Source organism: Anabas testudineus, chromosome 22 (assembly GCF_900324465.2).
Source record: "Anabas testudineus chromosome 22, fAnaTes1.2, whole genome shotgun sequence".
Classification (NCBI taxonomy): Eukaryota; Metazoa; Chordata; class Actinopteri; order Anabantiformes; family Anabantidae; genus Anabas; species Anabas testudineus.
In genome coordinates, this window is record NC_046630.1 from 20,703,470 (window position 1) to 20,722,140 (window position 18,671).

The window sequence follows — 18,671 nt, forward strand, 5'->3', positions numbered from 1 at the left end:
CTGACAATGTAGCCAGTGACCTTCAAACACATGAAAGATTCTTTGGGATGGAAATGATTATCAGTCATGATGAATTTCAGTTCATTTCCTCCAAGTTACCTTTTCGTCTTTACCAGCTGTATTTAAGGTTCAACAAGCCTCAACTGCTTTTGTGAAACTGTTGAATCAGCCTTGTGTGGAGATTAAATTATTAGGAGTGACATCAAAAGTCTGGAAGACCATGGAAAACAACTGTCATTTATGTCAGAAAAAACACTTGACAGCAGCTGTCAAGATTAGGAACAGCTCTCCAGGAAAGAGGTATATCTGTGTCAGTGTCAACAATCAACAGAAAACTAGTCAGTCAATACTTAACATTAGTCAATGATACTGGCCATTTGATGTGTGTCAGGTAAACTGCTCTGGGTCCAAAGAGAAATGTTTGTCTTCTGTCTTTTGTGTCTCCTTTCTTCTCTAGTTGCTTCCTCCTCTCTGTTTCCCTCTCCCTGAACGTTTCTGCAGGTATCTCAGCCTTGGAGCTGTATACAGACGTGGACGAATTTATTGGCATCTTGAGTTGTGATTCAACAGATGTTTTTTAAAAAACAAACTAATGAAACTGGCCTGGACAAAAATGATGGTAACACACTCAACATGGACTGCAGAAAACTAAAAAGAGAGTTGTCTCACGAGATTAGAAAAAAAAGACAAACGTTAAAGTTAAGGCTGTAAGATCATCTCCAAGCAGCTTGATGTTATTAAGGTCCACGTGACTGTAGCCAACCTCCCTGGACATGGCTGCAAGAGGACAGTCAATAAATAATTGAAGACACAGATAATAGAAATAGCAATGAAGGAGCCTAGAACAACTTCCAATAAGATTAAAAGGGAAAATGTAAGTTCAAGGTGCATCAGCATCAGTTCACGCCGTCAGTCAATGTTTGAGGACTTAATGGAAGACGACTGAGACACTGTTTAGAGCAAATCATTAAAAAATCGAGAAAATGCATATTGACAAGCAACTAAGGTTTGGGAGAACATCATTTGGACAGATGAGACAAAACTGGACTCTTTTGGTAAGTCACATCAGCTCTATGTTGTACAATGAAATCAAGGTATTCTGGAGCAAAATGTGCTGCCCAGTGTCAGAAAGCTTGGTAATAGGTCATGGTCCTCCAAGAGGATAATAACTTAAAACACATCTAAAAACACCCAAGAATAAATTATTGGACTAATCTGAAATGGTCTTCTGTGAGTCCTGATCTAAACAATATTGAACATCTGTGGAAACAGCTGAAACATGCAGTCTGGAGAAGGCACCCTTCAAACCTGAGACAGCTTGTGCAGTTCGCTTGTGAGGAGTGGACCAAAATACCTGTCGACAGGTGCAGAAGTGAGACTTGCTAGCAGTGATTGCCTCAAAAGGCTGTGGAACAAAATATTAAGTTAAGGGTACCATCATTTTTGTCCAGGCCTGTTTCATTAGTTTGTTTGTTGTTGTTTTTTTAAACTAATTAATTAAAATTTTAATTTATTATTACTTTTATCAGTGACCTTTGTGGACTTTTCTTTCTGTAAGGGAAGGGTGCCAATAATAATTTCATCCATGTCTGTTTTTCCAGAATGCAGTTACTGGCCCTATCAGCCCAACCAGTCAATGCAGATGGCCGCCCACCCTGAGCCTTATTATTCTGGAGGTTTCTTCCAGTAAAGGGAGTTTATCCTCTCCACTATCGCCTAGTTGCTCATTGTGGGGTTGTTGGTTTTTCTATATAAATATGTACAGTTATATTTTAAACCTTGCACTGTAAAGTGCCTTGAGATGAATTGGCGCTATATATTGTAATTAAACCGAATTGAACTGAAATTGAGTTGAAATGAATCGAGACTACCTCTAATGAGGTCCATGATGGCCACTTGAATTTCATGGCATTGTAAATATCAGGAGTGGAAGAAATAACCTTTGGCTTTTAGGTGCTTCTATAACATCCCTTCACTCATTGTTTTGTGTCTGAGTAAGACTTGTGTTTTCTTATGAGTTTCTGTTTTCAGTTTTTTGTAATGATTTATTTAAATCTAAATACTTCCTAGTCCAGTGCAGCTGTAAGATGGCATTAATCTCCATCTTACTGTTCGAGACAACCATGTTTTTCTTCACTCTCTACACACAGTTTTAATGATTTAGAGCTCAGATAGATTCAGGTCTGTGTCATTTTAAATTAGACATGCAGTTCTGATGATAGGGTCAGAGATATGAGGATGTAAGTATAGGGGGTGTGTGTCAGCCTGTGTATAGACTGTTGAGGCCCTGACCAGCGGTTGAGTGCAGGCCTGTACTGTGGCTTCATGCTGTTAGTGCACAGAGCCTGCACATCCCCACTGTGGCTGGCCTCCTTCCGGCAGATGTCCCAGTACTAAGCCGGGGGGAATCCGACCACAAGCCAAGGTTGCGTAAAGAATGACACTGAACCCCAGACGCTATTCATGGGAAACGTTAAAAGTCTGTTAACATGTCCTTCACAGCATTTTTTAGTTTTTCTCTTTTAGTTTATTTCTCTGTACAAACCGTCACTGCTTTGCCACCATGCTGCGACATGTAGCTCTTCCTCTCTGGTCATGCACAGGAACTGTTTGTGTTTTAACTGATTCTCAGCAGGTGGCTTAGGCCTCAGATGCCACTAAAGGTTATTTCAGCAGTGTCTGTACTGCAGCACACTGTTACACATGTAATTCAAATGTATTTTGTCACAAGTGTAGTTGTGCTTTGTCCTCAGGCACGACACAGGAAAAACACACATTTCATTGTCACTGCTTTGCACTGTACAGACATTGTCACAAGTAGAAAAAGCACTCCTACTACTACTAAGGTGTTATTAGCAATGCATCTGCAGTCTGGGTCACTGAAATTGAAACATGGAATGCAGCAATCATTTATTTTATTACTTAAAGCAGTGTTTTTTGCCACCATGACGTGAAAATATTTCTTCCTTGGGGCCTCCTTCCAGAGGGACATGTCCAGATCACCTCCCAAGGGAGGCATCCGGGGGCATCCAAAACAGACGCCCAAGCCACGTCAGCTGACTTCTCTCTATGTGGAGGGGCAGCGACTCTACTCCGAGCTCCTCCCAGGTGACCAAGCTCCCTTATCTCTAAGGGAATGCCCAGCCAGCCTGCGGAGGAAACTCATTTTGGCTGCTTGTCTCTGGGACTTCATCCGTTTGGTAATGACCCAGGGTTCATGACCATTGGTGAGGGTAGGACCGTACATTGACTGGTAAGTCGAGAGCTTCGCCTCTCGGCTCACCTCCTTCTTCACTACGACAGACCCATACATTGACTGCATTGCTGCTGGCGATGCACCGATCTGTCCATCAATCTCACACTCCATCCTTCCCTTATTCGTGAGCAAGACCTCAAGATACCTGTACTGCATATTTGAACAGCAATATGGTTCCAGAAATGTGCTGTGATATTGTATAAGGAAGCCTGGAGTGGCAGAGAAGTATGATAGAGTTGTGCAGGACATTTATGAGAGGTGTAAGACAGTGGTAGTGTGTGCAGTAGGTGTGACAGAGGAGTTCAAGGTGGAGGTATGTCTGCATTGAGGATCGGCTCTGAGCCCCTTCTTGTTTGCTATGGTGATGGGCAGGCTGACAGATTAGGTTAAACAGGAATCTCCATGGACTATTTTGTGACGATGTGATCTGTTGCGAGAGCAGGTAGCAGGTGGATGAAAATCTAGAGAGGTGGAGATGTGCTTTGGAAAGCAGAGGAATGAAGGTTGTGGCTGTGGCTTATAAGTCTCCACAAACTACCAGGAGTAAATCTGGAATTTGTTTGGGTCACTTAAGGGCTCAGTGAGGGATTCTGAAAAGTGAACTCTGTATTTGAATTCCTGGTATCTGTATTTATTTGTATCTTTAGTCTTTGTATTTGACTGTATTTGTCCTTTTCTAAATCCTGATCAATCTGCCCCGCCCCTTTTGCTGAGTACCTGAGATTTGCCTGTCTAGCATATAGACTTGAATGATGGAGGCTTCTATGCTCTTGAAAACACTGAAACAGTGGCAAGAAAAAGTATGTGAACCCTTTGAGGTTACGTGGAGTTTTGCATGAATTGGTCATAAAAAGTGCTCCCAACTCACAACAATACAAAAACACAGTCTGCTGAAAATAATAGTACACAAACATTATATGTTTTCATGTTTTTATTGAACATAACATGTAAACATTCACAGTGCAGGGTGGAAAAAGTATGTGAACCCCTAGCCTAATGACATCTCCAAGAGCTAATTGGAGCCAGGAGCGAGCCAACCTTGAGTTCAATCAGTGTGATGATATTGGATGTGTTGCTGAAAGCTGCCCTGCCCTTTAAAAACACACACCAGTTTTGGGTTTACTGTTGCAGCACTGTTGCTACTCTCCCTGGCGTGGTCGTCCTGTAAAGATGACTGCAAGAGCACAGCGCAGAATGCTGAATGAGGTAAAGAAGCATCCTAGAGTGTCAGCTAAAGACTTACAGAAATCTCTGGCACATGCTAACATTTTGGTTGACACGTGTACAATAAGGTAAACATTTCAACAACAAATTAAACAAGAATGCAGTACATGGGAGGAAACCACGGAGGAAGCCATTGCTATCCAAAAAAATATTGCAGCACGTTTGAATTTTGCAAAAGAGCACCTGGATGTTCCACGATTGAAATGCAGTGGCATGTCCTTAAGAGAGACTGGTAAATGGATATAGCACTTTTCTACCTAGCTGGTACTCAAAGCACTTTACACTGCGTCTCATTCACCCATTCACACACACACACCGATGGCAGAGCTGCAGCTGACCTGACTCATCGGGGGCAACTTGGGGTTCAGTATCTTGCCCAAGGACACTTCGGCATATGACGTGGCAGCTGGGAATCAAACCACCAATCCTGTGATTGGCAAACAAGTGCTCTACCTGTTGAGCCACAGCCACCCCAGGCTTACAGCACCTGGTATTCCCAGGCGGTCTCCCATATAAGTACTAACCAGGTCCGACCGTGCTAAGCTTCCGAGATCAGACGAGATCGGGTGCACTCACAGTGGTGTGGCCGCAAGCAAGAGAGAGCCATTCACACCAGACATCCCAAGAATATCACTACACTGAAACAGTTTTGTAAAGAAGAGTGGTCCAAAATTACTCCAGATCGTTGTGCAGGTCTGATCTGAAACTACAGGAAATGTTTGGTTGAGGTTATTGCTGCCAAAGAAGGGTAAACCAGTTATTCCAAAGTTCCCAACTTCACTAACAGCATTCCAAGTTCAAAGGTTCACATACTTTTTCCACCCTGCACTGTGACTGTTTACATGTTATGTTCAATAAAAACATTAAAACATATAATGTTGTGTACTATTTTCTATTTTCAGCAGACTGTGTTTTTGTATTGTTGTGAGTTAGATGAAGATAGGAACACATTTTATGACCAATTCATGCAAAACTCCACGTAACCTCAAATGGTCCACATACTTTTTCTTGCCACTGTAAATTAAATTCTACTAACTAAACTATTAGAGAATAAATTTGATCCACATCCGGCATCGATGCACTCTATATGGTCACTAACAATCTTCTATTATTATGCTATCAGACAGTGGACTTCTCTCTGTACTCGTTTTATAGCTTATAACATTTTAATACACAGATTGGCACGTCATTGAGGATTCCAGTTTGTGCATGTTGATGATGAGTCTTCCACGCACACAAAAGTTAGTTATGGAGTTCCACAGGGTTCTGTGCTTGGACCAATTCTTTTCACTCTATACATGTCCCCCTTAGGCAATATTATTAGGAAACACGCTATAAGTTTCTGTTTCTATGCAGATGATACCCAGCTATTTTTATCTATGAAACCAGAGGAAACTAATCCCTTAATCAAACTTAAAGCATGCTTAAAAGACATAAAGGCCTGAATTTTCTATTAATAAATTCAGACAAGACAGAGGTTATTTAGTTTTGTCCTAAAAACCTCAGAGACAACATGTCATATTCTTACCCTAGATTCAATTCAATTCTATTCAATTTTATTTGTAGAGCGCTTTTTACAATTGACATTGTCACAAAGCAGCTTTACACAACAAAAGAACAGTACATGAACAGTGAATGTGTATGAATCATGAAATTTCCTCCTCTCTGTCTCCCTCTCTCTGTACTTTTCTGCAGGTATCCTCAGCCTGGAGCTGTACATCTCCAGAATCCAGTTCATCTGCCCAATGTTCTTGATGCTTGTTGTTGTCTTTATTGCCTGCTGTTCTTTTCTCTCTTCTCTTTCCACTCACCCCAACCGGTTGAAGCAGATGGCCGCCCACTATGAGCCTGGTTCTGCTGGAGGTTTCTTCCTCTAAAGGGAGTTTTTCCTCTCCACTGTTGCCTAAAGCTTGCTCAAATGGGATTGTTGGGTTTTCTCTATAATTTTTTGTATAAATATTTTCTGTAAGGTCTTAAACTTAAACACTGTAAAGTGCCTTGAGGTAACTTCTGTTGTAAATTGGCGCTATACAAATAAAATTGAATTGAATTGAATTGAAAAATCAGATTGTCCCTGATGAGCAAGCCAAGGGCGACGGTGGCAAGGAAAAACTCCCTGAGAAGGCAACAGGTAGAAACCTTGAGAGGAACCAGACTCAACAGGGACCCCATCCTCATATGGGATCCTTAGCTTAGGGTTTGTGCTGGCATGCTGGTTGTGATGCTAAATACACAGGTTTTTGTCAAGGTAAGTTTTAGACTCATGTCAAGAAAAATTTAAGCAAACAGGATTCACCACTATTTGGACTGGGTTTGAATTCTTATGTAAATTAAATAAAGTTTTAGATTTTTGATTATCTTGCCCTTTTATATGTTTGCATTAGGCACGGGTTACTCCCAAGGGGCGTGTAGCAGGACATTATTCTTTATCCAGAGTAATGTCACTGTGGTTCTGCCTCCATCTGCTGGTAGAGCAGTTCACTACAACACACCAAAACATAAGCTTAACAAGGTTGTATCCAAATGACCAACATTTGGACTGTTTGTCATCTCAAGATTGAAATTTTATTTACTAGTAGTGTAAAAAAAATGCTTTTAAGCAATTGTACAATTAGATCCTGGAGTTGATCAAGATCACTGAGACAACAAAAGACAGAGGGTTAAACTTTCTGTAAATAAATCTTTGTTAAAGAGCTATTCCCTGGTTAAACATCACACAAATAAAAGACTAAATGCATTTCTCCTTTAGAAATGTTTGTTTTAACACTTTGTGTTTGTGTTTGTCCCTAAGAAACGTTCCTAAAGTGAACAAACTTCGAGCTGAATACTTTTTTACTTTCTCCAACCTTCTTATCTGTATCAGTCTGTATCAATATTTAGCTATATTGCTGTCTTCCATCACAGTCTCAAGAGCATGAAGGAGATTCCAGGAGACAGACAGTTACCCCACGAGAGATGGAGAGGTATCTGCTCCCCTGTGCAAGGAGGAACAGGATACGCACTGCCAGTGTCCTACAAAATGAAATCCAGCAGGCCACTGGTGTGAATGTGTCTGACCAAACAATCAGAAACAGGTCCCAACATCGTCTGGTGGGCCCTGTGCTCACAGCCCAGCACTGAGGAGCCTGATTGGCATTTGCCACAGAACTCCAGAATTGGCAGGCCCACCACTGGCCCCCTCGCAGTCGAGAGCAGGTCCACCTTAGCACATGTGTCAGATATGAAAGGGTCCGGAGAAGCCATGGAGAATATTATGCTGCTCATAACATTGTTTTGGTGGTGGTCGGTGATGGTCTTAGGAGTCATATCCATGGAGGGAAGCACAGACCACTACAGGTTACACAACAGCCCTTCAGTGTCATCAGGTTGCACCTCAGATTGTCTGGGAGCTCAATGATCCCCTGGTCTACATCTGGGAGGAGATACCCCCGGACATGGGGGCCATACCCCCATGTTAGTCAATGGACTAACCTGCCTCTTCAATTTTCCTTTGAATTTAGCCCTCTGTAGGTTGATCATTTTCCTTTCCATCAAACAATGTGTCATCATTTCATTCCAAACACATTACCCATGTGATCATTGATCAAATATCAACCATGTTTTTTTCCCCATTGGGATCTGTTTGTTTTCAAATTGTTCTTTTAACTTTAAGCAGTATTTTGTAAGATATAAGATGATTTATGATTTGGTGCTATATATATTTATAAACTCAATTGAATTGAACTCAACTCATGACATAGAAATGTGTTCAAAGAATGATATATATGTGTTTATTGCAATTTATATGTTTACATTCAGCAAATGCAATTATTATTCATGACCATCTTAATTAATTTGTACATGATTAAATGTATTTTTCTCATTTACCATTAGCTTGCATAGTCCTATCAATGTTAAGAATCACTGCGCAATGTCGTAATAATACTCTCGTAGTCTTGGCTCAACAACACTAAATCCAGGCCTTTCATCTGCCCTGTAAGACATGAAAACAGCAAGTAGTTATTAAAAAACAGGTTTCCTCACAAATACTGCCCTTAGTATCTCTGTCTGGTGTAAAATAATCTGTGGATGATGACTTGCACCTTTTTACACTTGGTTTTAAAATGCATCATAGGTGAATGGTTCAGAAGTGAACAGACAATTGTCCATATACATGAATCTCCAAGGTGTACAACAGACCATTCGTTCAGATTTCATTATTGCCATTTATTATTGTCACCTACACTGACACTGCCTGAAGACTGGCTTCTAGTCTGCCACTTCGGTTGCAGGCCATTGGACAGGGGAAAGGGAAGGAGGGTTCGCCAGCATTAGCCTAGTGTTAGACTACTATTTCTCAAGGTGTTTGAGTGATCAGATCATGATTTATCTTGGTAGTTGTTTCCACTGAGCTCTGTCCAGTTGTCACATTTTTAAACCAAGTGTTAAGGGATTTTGACAATTCGTCACCTACTTGTATGTCCAGCAGGTCCTCATGAGGTCATACATCTCTGGTGGACAGCTTACTGGGGCATCCATTCGCTTTCCACTTTCAAGCATTTGCATGACATCATTTCCTTTCATTCCCTGTAAACAGCAAAACATTCAGTTCAATGGTGAAATACAAAAGCTAATGGTAACGGTAGAAATAAAACAAAATATATTTTTTCATGTAAGTAGTGACATTGTTTTTATTTACACTCCTCGAGAAATGCAGTCAACTACAAAAAAAAAAAAGAAGAACAAACTATTGCTTCTTTAAACTGCAGGTCTAAACTACTACTCCCATTACTCTGCATAGGTGGTCTGACACTGACCAAACAGATTACCAACCCGTAGCCCATACCACTCGATATATCATAGTAAGAGAGTGCGTGAGCGAAATAAGTGAAATAAGTGTCATCATGTCTCAGGTTGGTTAGTGAGATTTAATACCTTGTACGGTTTCTGGCCATAGGAATAGGCTTCCCACATCAGCACCCCAAAACTCCACACATCACTTTTGGATGAGAATTTAAAGTAGTTGATGCACTCAGGAGCATACCATTTCACTGGCCACTTGCCATGACCCTTGGCCTAAAGGAAGAGACAAAAACAAGTGTAACTTAGTGTTATACTGGCCATCTTGCAGCCTCAGATTATAGTTATTCTTATTAAGCAGGTAGCAGTGATGTTTACTAGCATCAGTAATGGATATAAAGTAACAAGATAGATTTACAGAGTAAAAGTGAAATTGATTTTACAACTAGTAAAATCATGGAACTAATTATTAAAAAATATAATTCCCAAATATAGAAATTAAGAAAACACAATGACCAGTATTTTTGCACAACCATGTCAGCACTCAGTGTGTGCTCTTCGGTGTGTGTAAATTTTGTTCTAAGAACAAATCCTAAGTAACAGATACTGGAGAATGGCAGAATCTTTGTGAAAACTGCATAAGTGTTTACATTATGTTGCTTTATTTCAGTACTCTTCACACAGTATATTGCAGTGCCACAAATACATTTTGTCAGTATAAATATTGGAATATTTTAGCCATCTTGCCCCACACTGCTCATTACATTTTTCTGTAATGAGCAGGAAGTGAGCCATGGAATATGTACCTGTGTATCTTGGGCCTGGGCTGGGTTTCATAATTGTTCTACAACAAAACCTGTGTGCATCAAAGTTTGATGAGCTGCCGTTAGCAGTTACCTTATAGTAGTTTTGATCTTCAGCGACAGCTTTGGAGAGGCCAAAGTCACTGATTTTGGCATAGTGCTGCGTGACCAGCAGCACATTCCTGGCAGCAAGGTCCCTGTGGACAAAGTTGTGCTCCTCCAGGTACTTCATCCCCATTGACACCTGGTGGACCAGCTCTGTGAGGTTCTTTATAGTCGTTTGCCTGCAGATGATTAAACTACTCTAAGTATCAAAGCAAGCAAAGTCTTCTCAGATAAAGTTTCATAAAGATTAGCTTTCTGAAATGGAAGAAACCTGTAACACTCACCTCTGTTCTTGTTACTATGAGCTAAATGACCTAAATATGGTGACCAACAAAACAACAGAAACATGCAGAACCATATACAATCTGAGCTTAGCCTCAAAAAGCTATATCTCTCTCAAACATGTTACTGTTTTTTAAATATCAAACCACCTTAGCTATAATTACAAACACAAAGTTTAATGTGTATGGCTTTATGTGTCAGTATGTCCCTGCAGTATATTTATGTGAATTAGTTATTTAATAATGATTAATAATGAATGCTGTTGGACTACATACTTATTTTTCTGTAGGAACTTGTTGAGTGGGCCCAGCTCAGCCAGCTCCATGACCAACATGAGGTTCTCTGCCTCACAGATGCCGATCATCCGAACAATGTAAGGATTGTCCAGTTGTTGCATGACATTGGCTTCTCGCAGCATTTCATCACGAACTGATGCGTTGTTATCGTCATTCTTGAGAATTTTGACTGCAACTGGTTTCTCTGTCCTAACACGCAGGGAGGGTATTGTTAATAAGATGAAGGGTTACCAACATACAATTAGAACACAAGACTGGGCTTAAAAAGAATCTGCGTTGTACCAAAGTACCAAACTGAGTCTATAATACATGAATACTATGAAATGGATTTAGGCATGGATTTGAATTTCCATTATAGCAGTGACTTTTTCACATTACCTGAATTGGCCCAAACCAGTCTTCCACCATGTCACACTGATCAGATTTTTTTACATATATGTGAACAAACAACAAACTAAACATTTTTCAACTCAAATCTGGGTCACCTTCTTAGGGGTACTTAAATCAGATTCATATCACATCAGAATTCTTTAGTTCTTTACACCTGAGAGCAAGTAAAAATTTCCTGCTATCTCACTAAGTTACAGGCAGTAAAAATAAACAAATTGGATATTTTGGCTGTTACACAAACAACGTTGCTGTTGTTATGGCTGTTATTCACGTGCAGCTTACATTTTAGCAACTACTTGCAACATTTCACCATTTTGATTGCAAGTTGGCGCTGCCTCGGGTTGGAGCAGCTCCAGTTATATCAATTTTTTTGTAGTTTTAGTTGTATTTTTGTTGCTCTTTCTACTCTTTTCTGTCTAGTTTACACATTCTTGCTAACCAGAATAGGCAGTGAATTACTCTAAAGGTTTTTCCTTTTCTAACATTTGTTGTACTGGGAAGCTATGGCAACAGCCACCTCCTCACACCCCTCCAGCAATGAATGTACAAGACTGGCCATCTGGCTGTTTCTAGCACCCAGGTGAAAAAGCAGCTAGAGAGGCTGAATCAAAATAAGGCTGCAGGACCTGATGGAGCCAGTCCCAGAGTCCTGAAGGCCTGTGCTGATCAGCCCTGTGGGATCCTACAGCACCTCTTCAACCTCTGCCTGAGATAGGAACATGAGCCGAAGCTTTGAAAGACATCATGTCTCGTGCCACTGCCGAAATGTTCTCCAACTGTTCTAAATGATTACAGACCAGTCTTCCTCACCTCACGGATCGTGTACGTTTTGGAGACAGTTTAAACACTGGAGAGGTAGAAAATACCCGAAGTGCACCTGAACAACCGACTGGACTGGAAATGTAACACAAAGACTGTTTACAAGAAGGGACAGAGCAGACTGTACTCCTTGAGGAAGCTTGGGTTCTTTAATGTCTGCAGCAAGATGTTGCTTGTAATCTTTTAATCTTATACCAGTCTGTTGCAGCCAGCAAATCTTCTTTGGTGCTGTTTATTAGGGCATCAGCAATCAGATCCAGGGTCAACAACAAACTAAACAAAGGTAGAGATAAATGAAGCATCCTTCTCTGATGGAGAGGATGATGCTGAACAAATATATATATATATATATATATATATATATATATATATATATATATATATATATATATATATATATATATATATATATATTAGGTAGGAAATTAGGTTGCTAGGATTGCTGTATGTATGTTGGTGTGACGTTAATTAACGTACTTTCTCATTTTGTAGATTCCCTTCATGACTGTACCAAAGTTTCCAGAGCCCAGTTCCCCATCCTCCAGAAAGAGTTGTGAGCGATCCACTTTAGAACTCCTCAGTTCATCTGGGTCTGCGTATGGACTCTCATATACCTCTGTGTCCATTGGCATGGCCTCTGATGTAGAAATGAACAAGGTACATTAGAAACAAAACAAAATCTAAGTCAAGGAGAAAAAACATCAAAGCAAAGTGCTATAAAAAAGTGTTTCTGTTTCAAGAGATGCGAGAACAAAAGCGTAGAAAAGTTTTTGCAAAGGGTAAGGGAAGTTGCAGAAGAGTTCTGTTTTCAGCAGTTTTTTAAATATTAAAGTGAGGTGGCTGAGTGTGCAGAGTTTAGCAGCTCATTCCACCATCGTGGATTAACTGAGCTGAACAGTTTTCCTTGGTGTCGACTGTGTGGTGCTGTTACCACCAGACGACGTTCCCTGGTTGAGCGCAGTGGACGGGAGGGGATGTAGACCGGAATGATTGAACTAAGATAAGATGGAGCTGTGGAGTTAACCACTCTGTAGGCAAGAGACAGAGCTTTGAACTTGATCCTTGCAGCCACAGGAAGCCAATGCAAAGATTTGAAGAGCGGTGTGGCATGAGACCGATGCGTAAAGAACAGCACTTTTATATGGTATACAGGTAGGCAGGCGTCAAAGTAGAGCATAAATTGAGATTTTATTACTATTGCCTAAATATAAAGTCTACTTGTGGTTTGAACTCATAGGGCAGCCTCTTATGCTGAATACAACATACTAGAATAGGTCAAAAAAGAAGAGACTTGTTTCCACAGCAACAGTTATACAAGATTAAGTACATGACGTTCTTCCACAGGACAGTTTTTAACATCTTTTCCATGACCTTGACATGGTTGTTGCTACTCACTGCATCAAATGGAGTTAAACAACTTGTTGGAAGCTGAAACATATTAATACATGGAGTAATTATCCAGTTTGAGGCTCTTACTTACTTGCTTAGTTAAATCCAGGTGGTGACTTTTTTTCTTTTTTTTTGGACATGCAGTGTATCAGCACTTTACAAATAAAAAATGTAATGACTGCTCTTCTGCACTTTAATGTGGCCTCAGTTTTTACATTTTAGTTTTAGCTCCAGCTTAATCTAGCCACAGGGGTTGCAAGCCAGTGACTTCTGTGCCGGTCCCAAGCCCGGATAAATAGAGAGGTTTGCTTCAGGAGGGGCATCCGGCGTAAAAATTGCCAAAATAACCATGCGAATCATCAATAAGAGTTTCATACCGGAACGGTCGAGGCCCGGGTTAACAATGACCACCACCGATGCTGTTAACCTACAGGGTGCCGGTGGAAATTTGACTACTGTTGGTTGAAGAAAGAGGGGAGGCAGAAGGGTTCGTGGTCAGAGAGAGAAGGGAAAAGGCAGGAGCATACGTTTGAGAATAGGGACTCTTAACGTTGGCACAATGACAGGGAAAGGCAAAGAGCTGGCAGACATGATAGAGAGAAGGAAGGTAGATGTCCTGTGTGTGCAGGAGACAAGGTGGAAGGGCAGCAAGGCACGTAGCATTGGAGGAGGATACAAACTGTTTTACCATGGTGTGGATAGGAAGAGAAACGGGGTAGGAGTGATCCTGAAGGGGGAGTTTGTGAACAATGTCCTAGAGGTGAAAAGAGTCTCGGACAGGGTGATGAGCCTAAAGCTAGAAATTGAAGGGGTGATGGTGAATGTAGTCAGTGGGTAAGCTCCACAAGTTGGCTGTGAGTGACAAGAGAAGGAGTGATTCTGGAGTGAGTTTGATGAGGTCATAGAGAGTATCCCCAGAGGAGAGAGAGTTGTTGTTGGAGCAGACTTTAATGGGCATGTTGGTGAGGGCAACAGAGGTGATGACTCTGGAGGTAAGGAAGAAGAAGAGAGGGAAGACAGAAAAGAAGACCAAGTGGTGGAAGCTAAAGAATGAAGAAACTTCAGGCAATTCAGGCAGAAGTTGAGACAGGTTCTGGGTGGTCAGGATGAGCTTCCAGATGACTTGGAAACGAAAAGAAAAGAAGGTAAAGACACTCGGTGGTGGAATGAGGAAGTACAGGAATGCGTCCAGAGGAAGAGGTTGGCTAGAAGGAAGTGGGATGTAGAAAGGACTGAGGAAAGTAGACAGGAGTACAAGGAAGTGCAGCGTAGAGTGAAGAGGGAGGTGGCAAAGGACAAACAGAAAGCTTACGATGAGATGTATGACAGGTTAGACACAAAAGAAGGAGAGAAGGACTTGTACAGGCTAGCCAGACAAAGAGATAGAGATGGGAAGGATGTGCAACAGGTAAGGGTGATTAAGGACAGAGATGGAAAGGTGCTAACAACCCAGGAGAGTGTGCAGAAAAGATTGAAGGAGTATTTTGAGGATCTGATGAATGAGGAAAATGACAGGGAAAGAAGGGAGGAAGATGTGGATGTTGTGGAGCAGGAAATAGTAGAGATTGGAAAGGATGAGGTGAGGAAGGCTCTGAAAAGGATGAAGAGTGGAAAGGCTGTTGGTCCGGATGACGTACCTGTGGAGGTGTGGAAGTGCTTAGGAGAGACAGCAGTGGAGTTTCTAACCAGTTTGTTCAATAGGATTCTAGAAAGTGCGAAGATGCCTGAGGAATGGAGGAGAAGTGTTCTGGTTCCGATCTTTAAGAACAAGGGGTGACACGCAGAACTGCAGCAACTACAGAGGAATAAAGTTGATGAGCCACACAATGAAGCTGTGGGAAAGAGTAGTGGAAGCCAGGCTTAGGAAGAAGGTGGAGATTTGTGAGCAGCAGTACGGATTAATGCCCCGTAAGAGCACCACTGATGCCATTTTTGCTTTGAGAATGTTGATGGAAAAGTACAGAGATGGTCAGAAGGAGCTGCATTGTGTCTTTGTAGATTTAGAGAAGGCGTATGACAGGGTGCCGAGGGAGGAGCTGTGGTACTGTATGAGGTTGGGTTAGGGTTAGGGTTAGGGTTAGGAGTGGCAGAGAAGTACGTCAGAGTAGTTCAGGACATTTATGAGAGAAGTATGACGGTGGTGAGATGTGCTTCTTGTCCTTCTTGTTTGCTATGCTGATGGACAGGCTGACAGATGAGGTCAAACAGGAATCTCCCTGGACAATGATGTTTGCAGATGACATTGTGATTTGCAGTGAGAGCAGAGAGCAGGTAGAGGAACAGCTAGAGAGGTGGAGGTTTGCTCTGGAAAGAAGAGGCATGAAGGTCAGTCGTAGTAAGACAGAATACATGTGTCTGAATGAGAGGGATCAAGGTAGAAGCGTTAGGTTACAGGGGGCTGAGGTGAAGAAGGTGCAGGAGTTTAAGTACTTAGGGTCAACAGTTCAGTGTGAGGTGGAGTGTGGAAAAGAGGTGAAGAGGCAAGTGCAGGCAGGTTGGAGCGGGTGGAGGAAAGTGTCAGGAGTGTGTGACAGAAGAGCGTCAGCAAGACTCAAAGGAAAAGTGTACAAGACAGTGGTGAGACCAGCTCTGCTCTATGGGTTTGAGACGGTAGCAGTGAGAAAGAGACTGAGATGAAGATGTTGAGGTTCTCCTTAGGAGTGATCAGGTTGGACAGAATAAGGAACGAGTACATCAGAAGGACGGCTCACGTTGTCTGAGTTAGCGACAAAGTCAGAGAGGCCAGACTGAGATGGTTTTGGACATGGTTTGGACATGGAGGGATATTGATTATATTGGTAGAAGGATGTTGGAGATGGAGCTGCCAGGCAGGAGGGCAAGAGGACGGCCAAAGAGGAGATATATGGATGTATTAACAGAGGACATGAGGTTGGCTAGTGTTAGGGTAGAAGATGCTCATGATAGAGTGAGGTGGAAAAGGATGATTCGCTGTGGCGACCCCTGATGGGAAAAGCCGAAAGAAGAAGAATTTTAGCTCCAGCTTCTAATATTTTAGTTATCCGCCACAAAAGCTGTGATTCTCCGTTTAGTTGTTACTACCTATAAAGTCTGTTTCAGTTATGCAACATATTTATTTGATATAAGAAAGAAAAGTAAAGAATCAAATTAGTAAAAGCTATACAGAACAACATAAAACCCAACTTTCATACAATACAATACAAAACATGATTACACATCTATGACCCTTACCTTTGCCGGCTATTTGATTACTTGGCACAGTGATTCCATAGACATTGGGTTTATGTGTTGTGGTTTGTCTAGATCCTTGTCTCTGTTATCAGTTTATCAGAGAAGACAATATGTGAGAAAACTTACAGAGTGAAAACATGTAAAGCATATTTTAGAGGTTTCACTGAATCCAATTATCCAATACTCAGGCAATAATATGTGCAGTAGCATGTATTGCAGTTAAGTGACATAATTTCTGAGTCAAAGTATGAGAGAAAGTCTGCAGTTGGCAAAAAGCAGTTCTGACGGCTCAGCTTGTGCAGAGCTGGCAGAGCTTCATCAGTACCTAATGAAGTGGCCAGTGAGTATACATGCAATAGTAAGATCTCATCTTTGGTCACATGCATTCCTAAAAAGGGCTATGGAATGAATATAGTAACTAATTTATTGCTGAAATTCTTAGCTTGAAGGCAATGAGCTGTTACAGTAACTTTGACCCAGACATTATGTCTGCTCTGAATTTGTTCAAACCCAAAACCCATCTGTGACTGTGTCGCTGAAAAATTATTCAAGCAATTGCATTTCTAAAAGTTGCAAATGTTGAACTTAACAAACAAAGGATGGTATGGGATGCAACAGCTTCAAAGATAGAAAAACAAGGTAACAAAGTAATAAAAGGTCAAAGATGTAAGGAAGAATTTGTTTCAGGAGCTGCCTCCTTCAAAGACCACAGACCACAATTTCATATTTCTGACTGAATAGGTCATAATAGGCTGACAAGGCTGGGTTAGGGTTAGGGCTAACCCTAACCCTGACAGACTGAGATTCTCACTGTTAAACTCACATCACTAGCATAGCAAAAACCCCAAATAAATGCATGGGTGTGAACAGCTTTCTTTGTATCTATAGTTTTAATTCTTCCTATAATTTGTTCCCAATATGCATGTTAATTCCAAAAAATATTTTCACGATGAGTCTGTGGAATAGAACACAGCATGTTGACCCAATTCTTCATGAATTTCTTGACAGAAAGAGGCAGCTACTGAACAGGACAAATTGCTAGTTGTGATTCAGATTGTAACTCCATTGAGTAACCTCTGGATGGTGTTTGTTGATGATTGTCATCACGAGTAGGCCTACTATCTTGATGTTACACAAACTGTTAATTGAACAGGCTTGTGTGTGCAGTCAGCTCTACTGTGATACTAGACACTGTGATCTGGGATGGAGGAGTAATGAGATAAAGCAAAGGATCAAGAGCAAAAGGAAGACTGAGTTAAGTTAGTAAGTTGCAATCCACACTGAAGCATCAACACATCTATGAGAAGGCGGTATGTGTGTTAGTGCACCTTTTTTATGCCAGGTATGGGAACAGTTTTGATTTTGGAGATAATTCCACCTGCTGCACTTTGCTAGAAACCAAAAATGTCAGAGAGGTTATCAGTTTGTGACCTGGTAAAGTTATGATCATGCATGTGATTATCACTGTAGAAATAGATTCAGGGAAAAATGTATCTCAGGTTTATCTCTTGGCACATACATTGGTTCGTTTTACTGACTCATTCAACTGCAAACTACAGGAAGTGGAGCTATACTTATAAAACTTATATAACATTTCTATGTTCATTGTACTGTATATTGTGCTTGTTAGGAATTAAATACAAAATTATTATTAAATTAAAATTATTAATTATGTGTGTCATTAGGGTCAATGAGTGGGAAGGGGTGTTAAACTGCCTGGTTAGCCTGTTACTGTGTCCATGATGTGTCTGTATCCCCAGTACTATTGGGGATGTGCACATGTGTGCATGTAGAGATTCATTCATTAAGTTTGCAGCTTCAATGCTGTTTTATACAGTTTTACAGTTGTGACAATACCATTTCATTGTTATTTAAGCCATGGTAGGAGACTCTAAATTAACTGCTGGATTGAGTGCAGTTTTGTTTTGGGCATAGATTTATGAATTTACGTTGAGGTTAAAGTCCGTATTTCAGAAACAGATCAAAATGGACAAATACAATGAAAAACTATTTGCATAAATAAATAATTCTAAAGGTAAAGAAAAAGATATGTTTTTAATTACATTTTGTTTTTCAGATTTTGTAACTTGGTAGACCAATCCTTTAAGTTTAATGTTT

General features: G+C 40.9%; 1 protein-coding gene and 1 non-coding gene across 6 annotated transcripts in view; both read right to left on the reverse strand.

Moving 5' to 3' along the window:
• Window positions 1–4,955: 4,955 nt before the first annotated feature.
• On the reverse strand, window positions 4,956–5,074 carry LOC113148842. Its single transcript, XR_003297515.1, has one exon. It is a non-coding gene; the product is annotated as a 5S ribosomal RNA (ribosomal RNA).
• A 3,149-nt stretch (window positions 5,075–8,223) lies between these two features.
• The window catches only part of syk (spleen tyrosine kinase), a 29,329-nt gene continuing 18,881 nt past the window's right edge, over window positions 8,224–18,671 (reverse strand). For all 5 annotated transcript variants that reach the window (XM_026339621.1, XM_026339623.1, XM_026339622.1 and 2 more), the window contains 8 exons: window positions 17,882–17,944; window positions 16,554–16,635; window positions 12,432–12,591; window positions 10,725–10,934; window positions 10,157–10,346; window positions 9,395–9,535; window positions 8,934–9,046; window positions 8,224–8,453 (listed from right to left, as the gene is read on the reverse strand). In XM_026339621.1, coding sequence (XP_026195406.1) covers window positions 8,381–8,453; window positions 8,934–9,046; window positions 9,395–9,535; window positions 10,157–10,346; window positions 10,725–10,934; window positions 12,432–12,591; window positions 16,554–16,635; window positions 17,882–17,944 — 1,032 coding nt within the window. In that variant the 3' untranslated portion in view covers window positions 8,224–8,380. The remainder of the gene's footprint in view (window positions 8,454–8,933; window positions 9,047–9,394; window positions 9,536–10,156; window positions 10,347–10,724; window positions 10,935–12,431; window positions 12,592–16,553; window positions 16,636–17,881; window positions 17,945–18,671) is intronic.